This window comes from Bos indicus x Bos taurus, chromosome 26, assembly GCF_003369695.1.
Source record: "Bos indicus x Bos taurus breed Angus x Brahman F1 hybrid chromosome 26, Bos_hybrid_MaternalHap_v2.0, whole genome shotgun sequence".
Taxonomy (NCBI): Eukaryota; Metazoa; Chordata; class Mammalia; order Artiodactyla; family Bovidae; genus Bos; species Bos indicus x Bos taurus.
Genome location: NC_040101.1, coordinates 27,583,698 through 27,600,202, shown reverse-complemented (window position 1 = coordinate 27,600,202; position 16,505 = coordinate 27,583,698). Strand labels below are relative to the sequence as shown.

At 38.2% G+C, this 16,505-nt stretch overlaps 1 protein-coding gene across 2 annotated transcripts in view; it reads right to left on the bottom strand.

Moving 5' to 3' along the window:
* The window catches only part of PCGF6 (polycomb group ring finger 6), a 32,075-nt gene extending 17,198 nt beyond the window's left edge, over positions 1-14,877 (bottom strand). The window contains exons 1-7 of one of the 2 annotated variants that reach the window (XM_027528905.1): positions 14,256-14,877; positions 13,445-13,544; positions 13,256-13,352; positions 12,409-12,464; positions 12,249-12,308; positions 11,219-11,327; positions 6,214-6,241 (exon numbers count right to left, since the gene is read on the bottom strand). In XM_027528905.1, coding sequence (XP_027384706.1) covers positions 6,214-6,241; positions 11,219-11,327; positions 12,249-12,308; positions 12,409-12,464; positions 13,256-13,352; positions 13,445-13,544; positions 14,256-14,618 — 813 coding nt within the window. In that variant the 5' untranslated portion in view covers positions 14,619-14,877. The remainder of the gene's footprint in view (positions 1-6,213; positions 6,242-11,218; positions 11,328-12,248; positions 12,309-12,408; positions 12,465-13,255; positions 13,353-13,444; positions 13,545-14,255) is intronic. The other variant, XM_027528904.1, reaches the window with a different exon arrangement.
* Positions 14,878-16,505: the final 1,628 nt, after the last annotated feature.

The window sequence follows — 16,505 nt, the reverse complement described above, 5'->3', positions numbered from 1 at the left end:
ATTGATTTATTGTGCTCCTTTATGTGAAGGAATGTAATTAGAGGACCTAGTTGTCATCATGGATACTGATAATAATGCAGACAAAAATGGCAAAGGTTCGTGTTTTTTTAACACAGGTATAAAAATCATCTCGAAAATCTATGGCAGTCTTTCTCACTAAGGAGCAAAACAGCAGTGCTCCAAGTGCAGTCTTGATGAAGGCACTGCACTGTAGGTACCATTGCCTGAATAGCCTGAATCCTATCAAGTGCCTTGAGAAGCACAAAAATCTTCCCTACCACCTGTTAACACAGAAGGTCAATTTGATAAGAAAGCTGGAATAATAAGATAGAATCTATAGGGAGATTTAAGAGACATTCGGCTATTTTCTGGCTATAGAAAATACATACTACTAAAAATATCTTTTAAAAAGATCAACTCATTTTACCTTGAAAAAATTCCTGCCTCTGTCAACTGAAAATAGTTACCAACCCAGTAGCAAGGAAAATCCCTAGCAACCAGATTTTAATTCTGAAATACCACCCAAGGATACCTTGGAGAAATGACCAATTCTGTGTCTGGGGCAAGAGATTTAAGAGTTGGGGAGTATGAAATATCTTGTTATTACAGCCATGATTATCTTAAGATATGACAATCTGAACATTAAAATAGATCATTAAAGAGGATTTAAACCACAAATATATTTAAATGCAAAGTAAAACAAAAACACTGATTATGACTGGAGCATGCTAAAGAATCAACTCATTATTTTGAACCTGGGAAGTAAAGAGAAAGAATCAGCATTTATCCTTTCTTTCCTATATGAATGGTATTGCTGGCTAACCAAACAGAAGTTTCTCTTATAGAAGTATTTCAATAAACGGAGGAGGAATAACATCATTTTCCAAACCCTATTAAGTTAATGGACTTGACATTGAGTACCAATACTTGTTAGCATTACAAAGACACACACACAAACAGAGACAAAAACACACACACACAAAAACAAAGAGACACAAACAACCAGACATTATGTGCCTCCAGTGGACAAAACGCCACCACCTATAAAGTATTCTTAGTTCCCTCAAGTCAAACCTGTATGACCAATACTCAGACGTAACTACCAGTTTACGAGCAAGACAGAACTTGTTAAATCACAGAGATGCAACATCAAAACCCAGTCTGTAGGAAACCATATAGCACAAATGACTCAGTTTTGTCAACAATGAACTGCAAGAAAAAAGAAACAGAAATGAACTGCGAGAAAAAAAACAGAAAACTTACAGATTTAAAGATCTATCAACCAATCACAATGTATGAACATTATTTGGACCTTGATTTAAAATAAAACACTCACCGGGACTAAGATAAAAATTTGTACACTGACTAGATACCTGGTAAGAAACATCCTTTTTTGTTCCCCACTTCCAATCTTTTGAAAAATCACAAACTTACAAAGAGGTTATAAGACTAGTAAAATGAAGATCCAGATAGACTTAATCTACTTTATGAACTAGAATATTAACATATTGCTATATTTGCTTTATCTCTTCCAACATATATGTATATGTGTGTGCATACATAGACACTTATTATTTCTTAAGTTGCTGCTGCTTAGTCACTCAGTCTGAATCTTTGCAACCACATGGACTATTGCCACCAGGCTCCTCTGTCCATGGGGATTCTCCAGGCAAGAATACTGGTGTGGATTGCCATGCCCTCCTCGACGGGATCTTCCCAACCCAGGGATCGAACCCAGGCCTCCTGCATCGCAGATGGATTCTTTTCCTGTCTGAGCCACTAGGGAAGCCCATTTCTTAAGTTACTTGCAGACATTGAGATATTTTACCCCCAAATATACCTGTAGTTATCTTCTCAGAATAAAGGGACTCACCCTCATAACTACAATATAATTATGAGGAAATATTCAGGAAATTTATAACAATACAATGCAATTATCTAAATGGGTCCAAATTCAAATTTTTCCAATGTCCTAATAATGTCCTTTGTATGTTGTTCTTATTTCAATCCAGAATCTAATGAAGAACGCACACTGTATTTTGTTGTCGTGCTTCTCTAATTTCCTTTAATCTAAAATAGGTCTGTCACTTTATTTTTATCTTTCACTACACTGACATTTTTGTAACTTGTTTTTTTGGTATGATACATGTTCACTAAAAAAAGCAACTCATCTTTTAAGATTACTGAAATACTTTACAGAGGAAGTGGCAAAATGCCAGGAATTGTTTCAGAAAAACATTAGAAAGAAGGGAAGTGTGGGAGTCCCTGGTGGCCTAGTGGTTAGGATTCAGAGCTTTCGTTGCCATGGCACGGGTTCAATCTCTGCTTGGGAAACTGAGATCCCACAAGCCCTGTGGCAAAGTCCCCCAAAAACTAAGGGAAGTGGAAGAAATTCAACTGTCATTAGTTAACTGGTAAAACTGTGTGATGGCTGCATGGAGGTTCTATTCTGTCTACTTTTCAGTATGTTCAAACATTTTCATAAATAAAAGTTAAAGAAAATAAGATTCCTGGGAAAATTTTTCTGACATGTACTACTGCTTGGTGAAATATTTTTAAATTGAATGCAGCAAACAGACTTTATGATTGTCATGCCATAAGTTATGTGGTGAAAAGTTTAACTAGGCACTATTCAAATAGGAAAAGGAGTACGTCAAGGCTGTATATTGTCACCCTACTTATTTAACTTCTATGCAGAGTACACCATGAGAAACACTGGACTGGAAGAAATACAAGCTGGAATCAAGATTGCCAGGAGAAATATCAATAACCTTAGATATGCAGATGACACCACCCTTATGGCAGAAAGTGAAGAGGAACTCAAAAGCCTCTTGATGAAAGTGAAAGTGGAGAGTAAAAAAGTTGGCTTAAAGCTCATCATTCAGAAAATGAAGATCATGGCATCTGGCCCCATCACTTCATGGGAAATAGATGGGGAAACAGTGGAAACAGTGTCAGACTTTATTTTTCTGGGCTCCAAAATCACTGCAGATGGTGACTGCAGCCATGAAATTAAAAGACACTTACTCCTTGGAAGGAAAGTTATGACCAACCTAGATAGCATATTCAAAAGCAGAGACATTCCTTTGCCAACAAAGGTTCGTCTAGTCAAGGCTATGGTTTTTCTTGTGGTCATGTATGGATGTGAGAGTTGGACTGTGAAGAAGGCTGAGTGCCGAAGAATTGATGCTTTTGAACTGTGGTGTTGGAGAAGACTCTTGAGAGTCCCTTGGACTGCAAGGAGATCCAACCAGTCCATTCTGAAGGAGATGAGCCCTGGGATTTCTTTGGAAGGAATGATGCTAAAGCTGAAACTCCAGTACTTTGGCCACCTCATGCGAAGAGTTGACTCATTGGAAAAGACTCTGATACTGGAGGGACTGGGGGCAAGAGGAGAAGGGGACGACAGAGGATGAGTTGGCTGGATGGCATCACTGACTCGATGGACGTGAGTCTCAGTGAACTCCAGGAGTTGGTGATGGACAGGGAGGCCTGGCGTGCTGTGATTCATGGGGTCGCAAAGAGTTGGACACGACTGAGTGACTGATCTGATCCTAGTCAGACATATTTATTTGAACTCCAAGATAAAAAATAAAAGCAGCTTTTTAAGCAGTAGATTATAACTAAAACTCCCCTATAAATGCAGAATTAAAAGAAAAATGATAAGATTGCCAAAGTGTTAGCTAAGAAAGTATTTTTTAAAAACACTGTTTTAGCAAAGTAAAAATAGTCAAAAAATGCAAAAATAGGATCATTTGTTTCTAAAACAATACATTCATTACCTCATACAGACATAAGCCTGCAAATTAACATGGGAATGTTTAGTTAATACTGAAAAAGTAATGCTTCAAAACTTTAACAATAGTATAAATAAACTCCTATAAACTTATCTTTATCAACTCAAAGTCAATCTTGTTTTAAATAAATCCCACCCTTTTCCTATCCCAACTGCTTCCTGGCCCCCATTCCCCAGGCTTGTTTTGAAACAAACCCCTTACATGATCATTTCCTTTGTAAATACTTCAGCATGCATCTCTAAAAAATAAGAACTCCTTTAAAAAACATAATACTGCCACCATACTCTAAAATTTCTTAATATCAGAAAATAGACAGTAAGTGTACAAATTTCACCAACTGTCTAAATTTTTTTACCTAGTAGAAAATGATTTTATTTTTAGGGTTGTCATTACAAAGAGAATAAAAATTTTAATTTATGTATATATTATTTTTATCAGACATATTTTTGTTTTCTCAAAATGCATGCGCTAAATTTATTACAAACAATGCTTCTATTTGAAGTTTTCTTGGCCTTGGCTTGTTTTTTAACAGCTTTACTGAGATATTCATTTATCATTAAATTCACCACATTTTAAAGTATACAATTCAATGGTTTTTAGTGTATTTATATAGTTGTGCATCTATCACCATTACCTAACTTTAGAACATTTTCATCACCCAAAAAGAAACACATGCCAATTAGCAGTCACTCCCAACTTCCTCTCACCCCCAAGTGTCTGGCAACCACTAATCTACTCCGTATCTCTATGCTTTTGCCTATACTGGACATTTCATGTAAGTGGAATCAAATAACACATGGTCTTTTGGGCCTGGCTTCTTTCACTTAAATGTCTTCAAGGTTCATCCATGTTGTAGCATGTATCGATACTTCATTCCTTTGTACAGCCAAATACTGTTCCATTACATGGATATATCATACTTGGTTTATCCATTCATCAGTTGATGGATATTTATGTTACTTACAACTGGGGGCTAGCATCTCATAAAGTTTTTAGTTTTCAAATCCTATCCAAATAAACACCATACACTGATGTCCCTTGAGTCTCTTCTAATCAATATATTCTATCTATATGTTCCCTCTTTATGTCTTTCCCTTTTATTTGCTGAAGAAACAGAACTGTTTGTCTTTGTCCTGCAGTTTTCCAGTATCTAGATCTGGCTTATTATATTCCTACAGAGTAATTAAATAAGTTCCTGTGTCCCCTGGATTTCCTGTAAATTAGTAATCCAGGGGTATGATCAGCTTCACATTTGTTTGGGCAAGAACACTTCATAGGTGGCAGGCAATGTCGTATTTCTTTGATGTGTGAGGCTCCAAATTACATACATATTCTCCGTGCCCATGTGCTTTTGTGGAAGTAATAGGCTAATATTCCAACTTAATTTTTAGTTCTTTCTTCATGAGATTTTTATACTCTGTTGGCTCACCTGGCTACTGCAGGTCACTACACAGATGTCTTCAGTGACCTCTAGGAGCCTGTGACTGTACTTGTCCCATACAGAAACTGTTATGCTGCTTTCCCACCCACCACACTATGAAAGGACTTCCTAAAGTTTATCACCGTAAGTTTGGTATTTTACAACTTAGAAGAGGTTAAAAGTTACCAAACCTAACACTGCATCCCCTCCATCACAATGATCTCTGGGAAAAACCTATAGTATACTTTGTCCAAAAAAGTACTCATCTATTCCTATGCGTCAACTCACGTCCCTTAAGCCACTCGAGTCACAAAACAAAACACTATGCCCAACCAGGTATAATTCACCCATATTTTCGTGTAGACTTTGACAAAGTCACTGAAAATCTAAGCAGATGAAAGTCAGTTATTTCTTTATATTTTTATAATCCCAAGTAACTCTAAGGCCTGATTTACCCCCTTTAAAAAAGTCTCCTTTTCCTGAGTGACTCATACTACAGGAGCTGCACAGTGTGCAATGGCACCTGTGAAACCGAAGCCTTTAAGACAACTCTGAACTTAAGAATTCATTCTTACTGCTAAAGTTTCACTAAATGATTGAAGCGAAAAGTTGAGGCAAGTTAATCTGAACCAAAGATGTTACATGAAAATGAAATTATAAGTTCATATTTAACTCTAAATGCCAACTATGCAAAAAATGCTTTGAAATATTTTTTAATCACCAAATCAGTACAGCATTTGGCTTCACTTTTAAAAATTGCTCACTTATTTTTCTTTAAACCATTGTTGTGAAATAATAATAAATCCCTACTTAATAACTCTTTTCTCAAAAATCTATTATAGGAGAGCATTATTGAATATACTCCAAATTTCAACAAGTTTTATTTCTAAAATACTTTTTATTGTTACCAAAGACAGTCTCCACACGATTGTTAATCTTAAATTTGTGTCTTATAGGGCCCTCTTGTAAAGCAAATGAAAAATAAAAGTAAAATACCTTAAAATGTCCTGTGCCTTCATTAGCACTGAAAAATGAAAGCAAAATTAATCAATTTTAAACTACATATTTAATCATATAACACAGAAAAATAACATAATATAAATATTTGAGAAACATCAATTTAATCTTAAAACACAGTCACCTAATCCTTTATGAAATGAACAGATACAGTTAATTGTCATATCTGCCACCTAGTGGTAAGGTAAAGGCAGTTTTATACCATAGTTTATTTTGCTTTATATATTTTCTTCCAGGAATCAAAAGCATAGTCTTAATATTTAGATTCCCCCACATATAGCATTCTAACATTTTCCAGTTTAAAGTAAAACGTCTTTTTCTTTATCATAATTAATGTGCTTTTTTCTCAACAGTAACATTTACAAGATAGAGTCCTTACAAGAAAGCTGCTACTTTTCCTCTTGTTTTACTTGTAGCATAATCACCTGGGCATGATTTACTCAATTTGTCTTTCCCCTACAAGGACAAAGACTTTTGATTAAATCAATTACTCATATCATGAAGAGACAAGGAACAAACTTTTTTGAGCATGTACTATGCACCAGGAGTTATATTAAGTCTTCATATATTACGAATGTTTTTCATTCAGTCCTCACACTAGCCCTGTAAATCAGGTACTAGAATCTCCAGGATATGGATAAGGAAAACTAAGCTCAGAGATGATGAATAACTTACTTAGGGTTACAGAGCCAGGAAGTAATAAAGCTGGGTTTCAAACACAGGTGTACATATCAAGGCCCACATTCCTTTTTTTTTTTTTTGCCACGCTGCCCAGGATCATAGCTCCCTGAACAGAGATCAAACTTGGGCCATGGGCTGTGGCAGTGAGAGTTGCAGAGTCCTAACCACTGGACCACCAGGGAATTCTTAAAGCCCACATTCTTTCTTTCCCATCATGTGAAGAATAGGCAAAATCACAATAGCATCATCTAGAGTATTCTTATAATACAAATATAAAGACATTAAAATATACAAGTTTTAACTATAAAGTATGTTATATTGACATAAATATAAAACATCATTTATGTATACATATTATATATAGAATTTAAACCTAAGATTATAACATAATCTTAAGAGTTATAAAATATTCTCAGGAATTCCCTGGTGGTCCAGTGGTTAGGACTCTGCTTTCACTGCCAAGGGTGTGGGTTCAATCCCTGGCTGAAGAACTATGATCCAGCAAGCCATACAGCCAAAAAATAAGTAACATCAAATAAAGTAAAACAGCCTCTTCTTCATCATAAGAATTATCTCTATAGAATCCATGATGCATGGGCATGTGGCTTCTGGTTAAACGTCTAAAGAGATAGCTTCTTAGTGACAAGTCAGTTCATTCCATTTGTGGGCAACTTTGGAAAAGACTCTGATGCTGGGAGGGATTGGGGGCAGGAGGAGAAGGGGACAACAGAGGATGAGATGGCTGGATGGCATCACTGACTCGATGGACGTGAGTCTCAGTGAACTCCGGGAGTTGGTGATGGACAGGGAGGCCTGGCGTGCTGTGATTCATGGGGTCGCAAAGACTCCGACACGACTGAGCGACTGATCTGATCTGATCTGATCTCAGAAACCACTTGCTTGCACTGAATCAAATGTTTCTTCCCGTAACATACCTACTGGTCCTAGTTTCACCTTTTGGTGCTCTTGCGAATTAGATTCAGTTTTTCTGCCACCGCACATGACATGGTTTTCACACCTTTTACTGTTCTGATTACACCTCCATTTACCAACCACTCTCTTAAAATGTAGTGCCCGGAGCTGAACATAAGACCCTAGTTGGCTAGCATAGCATACAGTGAAATAGCAAGTCTCTGGTTTACTAAACACCACTGAGCTTAAGATTACATTAAATTTTTGCCGTGTCTTCTATCATATACTCTCATGTGAGTCTATTTTCTTTACCAGGCAGATGCTGTACATATTATAGCACCAGACTAACCTTTATTTCTGAATGAGACTGCATTATTTCAATATGCATATATTATAGTAGTTTAGACATGTGAGGAATACCGCATGTAGATTCTTATGACAATCCTGTGAGTTGGTATTATAATCTCTAACTTAGAAATATGGAAACCGATGACCAGAGGAGTTAAGCTACATCCTAAGGGTTACATACCTTGAGTTATGTTTTTTCTGTATACACTATACTGCCTAAGATTATTTCTTTTTATAATTTCCTACCTTACACATAGAAACTGGAAAACAAAAAGAAGTACTGTACAAGACTATCTTAAGATCACAAAAGATGCACACCAAATTTGGAGGTGGAGTGGGGAATCTCACTTGATGCTCATTCCAGCGGTTGAAAAACCACTGTCCATAGGCTGAACCCAGCTCAGTATTTTTGCTCCTCCAATTCAAGCAGGGTCATTAGCTGGATCAAATTTACCCTTATACTTGCATCAGGTTAAAAATCTCACCTGCAATTTGTCCTACCATGAAAGAGCTTCCTATGGCTTACCCTCAGTAGCCTGACTTCAGGGGTAACACCACGCTTTTCAATGTAATAAACATGTGGGGATTTAACTCTGAGGACTGGTGACTTCAAAAGGACTTCTTGCCACATTGGAAGCTTTCTTCCCCATAACCATTTGAAAACAGATAAAAGACTATTTTCTGATGTAGACAGATTACCCATCATAATCAACAACATACAAAGGTCAGTTCTCTCATTTTACAGACAGGGAAGCTGAAGAAGCTAAAAACTACAAGTTACATGAGGGCAAGGGCCATGGCTGACTTATCCAAATTACATTCCCAACAGTTAGCAGATTGCTGTGCTGGTACACAGCAGCACCTTAATAAGCATCTAATGCATTAACAGAAAGTGGTTAGTTCAATTTTACAAAGCTATATAACAAAGGAGTTAGGACTTAAATAGAGATCTTATTCCAAGTGAGGGCTTCTTTTTTTCTACAGCAGGGAATGTGTTAAAAATGGAACAGCCCTGGTAAATGGTAATGACTACTTTGAATACTGTGGTCAAGCATGTCATGATTAAGTACTGATTTGTGCTGCTGGCAGAGGCAGAGATAATGTAGCACACTTGGCACATATTTGCCATCTTTACATTACTGCCACTTTTCAAAAAAGGTTTAAAAAAAGTTCCTATTGTGCATTAGTGGAAAAGGTTACATTTCTTCAAAATAATGTTTCAGAAATACAAATTCCCTTCAATTTTCAATTTTAATTAACTAGACTTATTAAAAATCAAGTTACATGGTAAAAAGTCAAACACAATGAAAAGTAAGACTTTTTCTGATCCTAGATTCATAAACTCCAATGCCCTTTTATAGAAGTAACTGCTATCAACATTTTCTTAAATGTCCTTTCAGAAATGGTCTATCCTTGTTGTGGGGGGAAATATATACATATACACACACATATGTCCACCACCCCCTTTCTTAAAAGACATAAATGAGCACATCCTATATATTCTCTTCTACATCTTATTTTTTTAACTTAAGAAAGTGAATTTTGGCAATTGTTCCATACTAGCACGTATGTTACTAGCACATGCTCATGTTCCACATACCATTAATTTACTAGTTCCTTTTTGGACATTTAGGCTGGAACACATTCTTTACAGAAAGTGCTGTTTTAAAGTTTGGTATTATATGATTTCTTATTCTTCTAAAGAGATCTTTATTTCATTTATCACAAAACACTACTATGTGGGCTCAGTGGAGGCATAAGAAAGGTTTCTCACCTCTCAGGGATCCATAATATTTGAGAACACAGAATGAGTACATAAAGAGATAAATACAACATAGTACAAGCTAGATACTAAATAAATAATACAGGCAACCTAGAGTTATAAGGAGGAAGTGACTGAGAAGTCAAATAGTCATCAGGGACATAAAATAGAAGATCCAGATTTTCCAAGAAAAGCATTTTAGTTTATCCCGCAAACCATGTAATTATTTCAAAAACTAGTTTGATACAGGCCAACTCTGTGATGACAGTTGGTCTAACACTGCTGCAATATAATGGAGTACACTATATGTTACAGTGTTGGAAAGAAGCAATTTATATGAATTAGAGAGATATTCAATTTTTGGAAAATAATTTGGCAAAACCAAGTAAAGTTGAAGTTGAACATATCCTGCTGCTGCTGCTAAGTCACTTCAGTCGTGTCCGACTCTGTGTGACCCCATAGACGGCAGCCACCAGGCTCCCCCGTCCCTGGGACTCTCCAGGAAAGAACACTGGAGTGGGGTGCCATTTCCTTCTCCAATGCATGAAAGTGAAAAGTGAAAGTGAAGTCGCTCAGTTGTGTCCGACTCTTAGCGACCCCATGGACTGCAGCCTACCAGGCTCCTCCATCCATGGGCTTTTCCAGGCAAAGTACTGGAGTGGGGTGCCATTGCCTTCTCCGGAACATATCCTAAGACTCAACAAATCTACACTCTTAGAGAACTATCTCACAAAGACACAAGGAGATCTGTAAAAAATGTTTAAAGTGACACTGTGTACAATAGCAAAAAAATTTAGAAACAACCTAAGTGCTCCAAAGTACAAGCAAAGATAAATTATGGTATGTTTATTTTAATGGAACACCCAGTGAAAATGAGTGAACTAGTTATACATTTTAACATGGATGAATCACAGTGCTAAGTGAAAAAAGTTGGAAAACAGTATGACACCATTTAAGGTTTTTAAATGGACAAAAACAATTCTACATATTGTTTAGGAATACATACACATGTGGTAAACACATAAAAAAATGCATGGGAATGATAATCATTACTTTTAGGAGAGCAGTTATTAACCTCTAAGGGAAGCAGGGAATGAATAGGGAGAGGTAGCCAAGTGCCTTCTGCCATAATAGCAAGGTTGATTTTGAAAGCCAGATGATAGAGATATAAGTAGTTATTGTGCTACTCTCTAGTACCTTAGCTCAGGATGATTTTGTAACTGCTGGGACTTTAAAATTTCTTTATTTTAAAGTTTAGAGGTAGAGGTTTAGGGTACTCACCCAATAAACTCTAGTAATAAAGACATGTCAAGTTCAGGTGGAATACGAAACACTGATTCTAAGACTTTCTTAGTTCTTCCTTTGCTTGAAGGGACTGGCTGTGGAACAGCTATTTGATAGCCAAACAAAAAAGTTGAGTTAGAATAAAAACTTCATAAATTGAGGTATCTGAAAAATAATTACACAGATTTAACTATGATGACTATTTAAAAGATCATAAAGCACTCACTCTCCCTTTTTCAAATAACATTAGCTAAACTGTCAAAGCCAGTGAAATTAGTGACAAGCCTGGGGAGTGCTCCACAGTGGAAGGCAGACATATGTGGCTGGTTTATCAGGGCCACAAAGAAAGCTCAGCATAAAAGCAACAATAGCTGTGGGTAATCCTTAATAAGCACTACTATGTGCCAGGCCTCATGCTCAGCACTTTTTATATGCACTATTGTATTTAACCCTGATTATGATTCCATGGCGTAGGTACCACTGCTTTTTTTTTTTTAATTGAAGTACTTTACGTACTTTAACTGTAAAGAAAATGAGATTCAATTTAATGAGATTAGGCAATTTGCCTAAAGTCACCCACATAGTAAGTGGAAGAATGAGGATTTAAACTCAAATCTAACTTCCATACTGTGACATTACCATCACCATAAAAACTAGTTTTTGAGCAGTTACTATGTTCCAGGCACTGTTTTAAGTGCTTCACATTACTTAGTGAGTCCTTACAACAACTTTATAAAGTGCTACAATTATCCCTGCTTTATAGAAGAAGAAACTGAAACACTGAAGTCATCTGTCCAAGTTATAGACCTAATAAGGTGGCAGAGCCAGAATCACAATCCAGCTCCAGAGCCTCTACTCGTCAAGCCTTACAAATTGGGTTACAGTAAGTCACTGCCTTCAAAATCTTTCTCTCTCTTTGATCAAAAAATAACCAGCTATCACCAAAAAAGAACCTCAAAGGGAGTGAATTTTATTAAGTTAGTATTTTTTAATCTATAAATACATTATGATATACACCCAGACTTACCAGGTTTAGGTACTTCTAGACCTCTTTCTTTATAGAAATCATGCATTTGCTTTTTTTCTCCTAAAAAATGATAAAACACAGACTAAATTACACTTAAAATATAACTAGTAGAGTCAGAAGAGATTCGGGGATTTACAACTAGGTAATAAAATAAACTTACTTTCCTCTAGATTGATCACTAATTTGTACACTATGTCTTGTAACTGTCGGTCCAACCTAATAAAAGGAAAGGATGGAGAATACCTCAGAATTCAGAAAAAGCATTTGGTAAAGTGAATGATGCTCTTTGTGTGTAACTGTTTTCTGTTAGGAGTGAATATCTCCTTTCTCAGAGGTGAGTTACTTTTAGGTAGCACTAATGGTTCTCTTCTAAGAGAAACTCAAGTAATTACACATTGTCATAATTACAAGTAATTATAGACTCTTGAACAGTTTGCTAAATTGTTCCATGTGAACTGGTCTTATTTCCCAAATAAGAATGTGAGTTTGAGGGCAGAGACAGTACTTAAAAATTCTGTGTATCATCTGCAAAATACTCTCCTGTGAAGTAATAAAAACATAATAGTATTTGCTAAACAAATGAAAGCAGTCCACTTTTAGTGTTTTTCTTTCCTTAGCAAACTGAGCATGAAATGAAAATTTGATTAATAAGCCACAATGACTTATGACAGATAGGTTTTTCTAAAGAGGCCAGTTATTTCAGTTATTTTAAAAACAGAATTCTAGATACACAGAAAATGACAAGTCTAAATTAGCATCATCAACTTCAGTGATGGAATTTAAATCCTCAAGAAAAGAGGTCTGTACCTTTTTTTTTTTCTTTTAAGGTTTACAGCAGACGTCACAGTGCCTGGTATACAGTAAGTGCTCTGTATGTATTTCTTTAAAGAATATGCATTTCCCTTTCTCGTCATTTTGAGACAGGTCAAGAATTTACTACCAACTACACAATTTCAATCTTTCAGAAAAAGTATACCTATTATATAAATGTTACTTATTTTTCTTACCTTATGTTGTAAAGAGGTTGTGTCTGATGTACTACAATGTTGCATTTTGGACATCTGTTGCTATAGTAAAAGTGTCTGACAATGCAGCTTTTACAAACTGTTGGGAAAAAAATATTGGAATTAGAATGTTTTCAAGACATTTCAAAAACTTAATATATTATTTGGAAATGTAATGAACTATATGCTTACATGTATGAAGACATTCTGTAATGGTAGTTGCATCTATTAAATAACCTTTGCAAATGGAACACAAGATGTACGGAGTCAGCTCAGAGAGATTGATCAGGCGCTGCAAATGCAATGGAAATAGGTTACAAATCCTTGCCAAGTCATACGTCCTAAATTTTTTTTGTCAACAATGTGTAGTTTACTTTGCAACATGGAAACATGTTCTAATACCTCAGACCCTTCAAATACTCTCAAAGTTACAATAATACAATATGAACCAATGTTTCAAAAAGATCTCATTCTTTTTGGAGCTACTGTATATTGCCAGATGAAGGACATCTTACTTTATGAATTATCACAAAATGGACAAACTTTCCAGATACTGGTGTTTAATACACAAATTCTGACTGGCTGGGTATACTGTCTGAATTAATGAAGTACGCGCTGCCCCAATTAAAAAAAAAAATCTTCCCAATTAGAGATTGACTAGGTGGGGAAGGGTTTCCCCCACACTCTCAACATTCTGTAGAACTGGACTGTACTCCCAGCCACTGTAAGCTTCTAGAAGGCAGGAGAACAGTACCCTTGGCGCCTACATCCCTGGCACGCAGTAGCTTCAATAATGAGTGAGTCGGACCCAGAGAGCTTAAGTGACTGCCGGAATCTTACAAAATGAGTTGGCAGGGACAGAAGGCCAGTCCGCGCCACGAGCAGGCAGCGCAAGGAGAGGCGAGGGTGGACTCCAATGCCAAAGGATGCAGCGGCGAGCGGGGACATCCGGCCCGGCCCTAACGGCGGAGGGCCGGCGTGGTCAAACAGGGGCTATCAATACCTCCTCTTCGTCCTCGGAGTCCGGCCGGCCCCCCTCCAGCCTCAGCGAGAAGTGGCTCATCTCTTCCTCCTCTTCCTCCTCTTCTTCTTCCTCCAGGTCCTCATCTTCTTCCAACTCCTCGTCCTCGTCCTCGAAGCGGCCCCTCAAGCGGCCCAGGCTGCGCTCCGGCTCCAGCTCAGGGGGCCGGGAGCCCGAGCAGCCGGGATCCCCCGCCTCGGGTAGGGGCGGCGGGCCCTCCTCACCCGCTGCGGGTGCCGGAGTGAGGGCAGGCGGGGAGACGGGAGGCGGCGGCGGCATGGTTGCGGCTCCCTCGGCCTTGGCAGCGCCCGCGTTGCCTGCGGTTACCGCCGGGAGCCCCTCCATGCCGTAGGTAGAGAACAGATGAGGCGAGACCAGGTGGCTGGATAGCGCGGGAGTTCCGTCCGCCTGCCTGAGCTGCCAACGCGCAGGCGCTAAAGGCCTGCAGGGCCCGCTGGGAAATGTGGTTCACCGCCCCTCACCTAAGCCGGGCAGTAGGCGGAGCCACTCAGGTATATGGGGCGGGGCTTGCAGGCCACAACTTAGAATAACCTCACCCATTTTATACTTCGAAAGACTGATGCGCTCTACACTGCTTCTAAAAATGACGGAATTGGTTCCTTGGAGAAGGCAAAGGCACCCCACTCCAGTACTCTTGCCTGGAAAATCCCATGGATGGAGGAGCCTGGTGGGCTGGCGTCTATGGGGTCGCACAGAGTCGGACACGACTGAAGCGACTTAGCAGCAGCAGCAGCAGCAGCAGACAACAATATTCTGTTTGCATCAGATGCGCGGAGCCCTGAAATAGTTGGTATAACGATGTTCCATTATGAATAATAATGATTTCAACTTGAGTACCAGTGATGTTCTGTGCAAGAATATTTCCATTAGGAAGTATGAAGTTTCTACTTTGAAATATGTAAGTTTATTTGGAGGAATTAATGCTTGTATTGCCACACGGTGGAAATTTAATCATAATTCAAAGGCCATTTGTGATTCCCCATCACATAAAGGAAAGTTCATTCTATTTAATTCAGCAAATATTTATTGAGGGCCTGCTGAAGAAGGAACTGAGACCTACCAATGCGTCCCAATCCCCCAATCTTATTAGAAGAGAGATTTGGAGCTGGTGTACTTTATTCTTGGAAAGATATTGGCGACTAATGTCGTGAAGTTTGGGAGCCATATTCAGAGAGGACTCAAATGTCCCTTAACGAAATAATGCTGTGGGAAGTGACATCTGTGACAGAATGTGTTGTCACCGAGTAAAATTAATGCTGACTTGGGAGTGGTGTACATACTTCTCAGGGAACTGGTGAAGATATCAAATTCCTATGCTCATTTGGGTAAAACTGAGCTGGATTTGGTGCTGAAACCAAAAAACTTACATTGGGACTCAAACCCCTAGGTTAGAACTTTAAATGCTGCCAAAACTCAGACTGAGACTTGAATCCATGGTGTTTTAACTGAGATCACACATCTGGTCTCAGGACTTAGTGAAGCTCAGTTTCTTCTTTTTTAAAAAAATGTATTTATTTATTTTTGGCTGTGCTGAGTTTTTGTTGCTACACCGACTTTTCTCTAGGTGTGGCAAGCAGGTCTACTCTTTAGTTAGGGGGTGCAGGCTTCTCATTGCAGTAGCTGCTCTTGTTGCAGAGCATGGGCTATAGGGTGAGGGTTTCAATTGTTGTGGCACATGGGCTCAGTAATTGTGGCGTACAGGCTTGGTTGCTCCATGGTGTGGGGGGTCTTCCTGGACCAGGGATTGAACCTGTGTCTCCTGCATTGGCAGGTGAATTCTTTACCACTGAGCCAAAAAGGAAGCCCTGAAGCTCAGGTTCTTTATGTCTTATGCAGAAAGAATTAAGTGAAAGACAAAGTGATAGGTAAGAGGTGAGTTTATTTAGAGAGAAACGCACTCTATAACCAGACTGTGGGCCATCTCAGACAGCAAAATATGGGGTGGTTGTTTTTATGGACTGAGTAATTTCATAGGCTAACAAATAGGAGGATTATTCCAACTATCAATATTTTGGAGAAGGGGTAGAGATTTCCAGGAATTGGGCCACCACCCAGTTACAGTCAACCTGGAAACAGACGTGGTGTATGTGGGTTTGTCATTTAGCATGCTAATGTATTGCGATGAGTGTGTGATGAGGCTCAAGGCCTACTGGAAGTCTAATCTACTCTCTTGGACCTAGTTGGTTCTAACCACTTCTGGTTATATCTTCA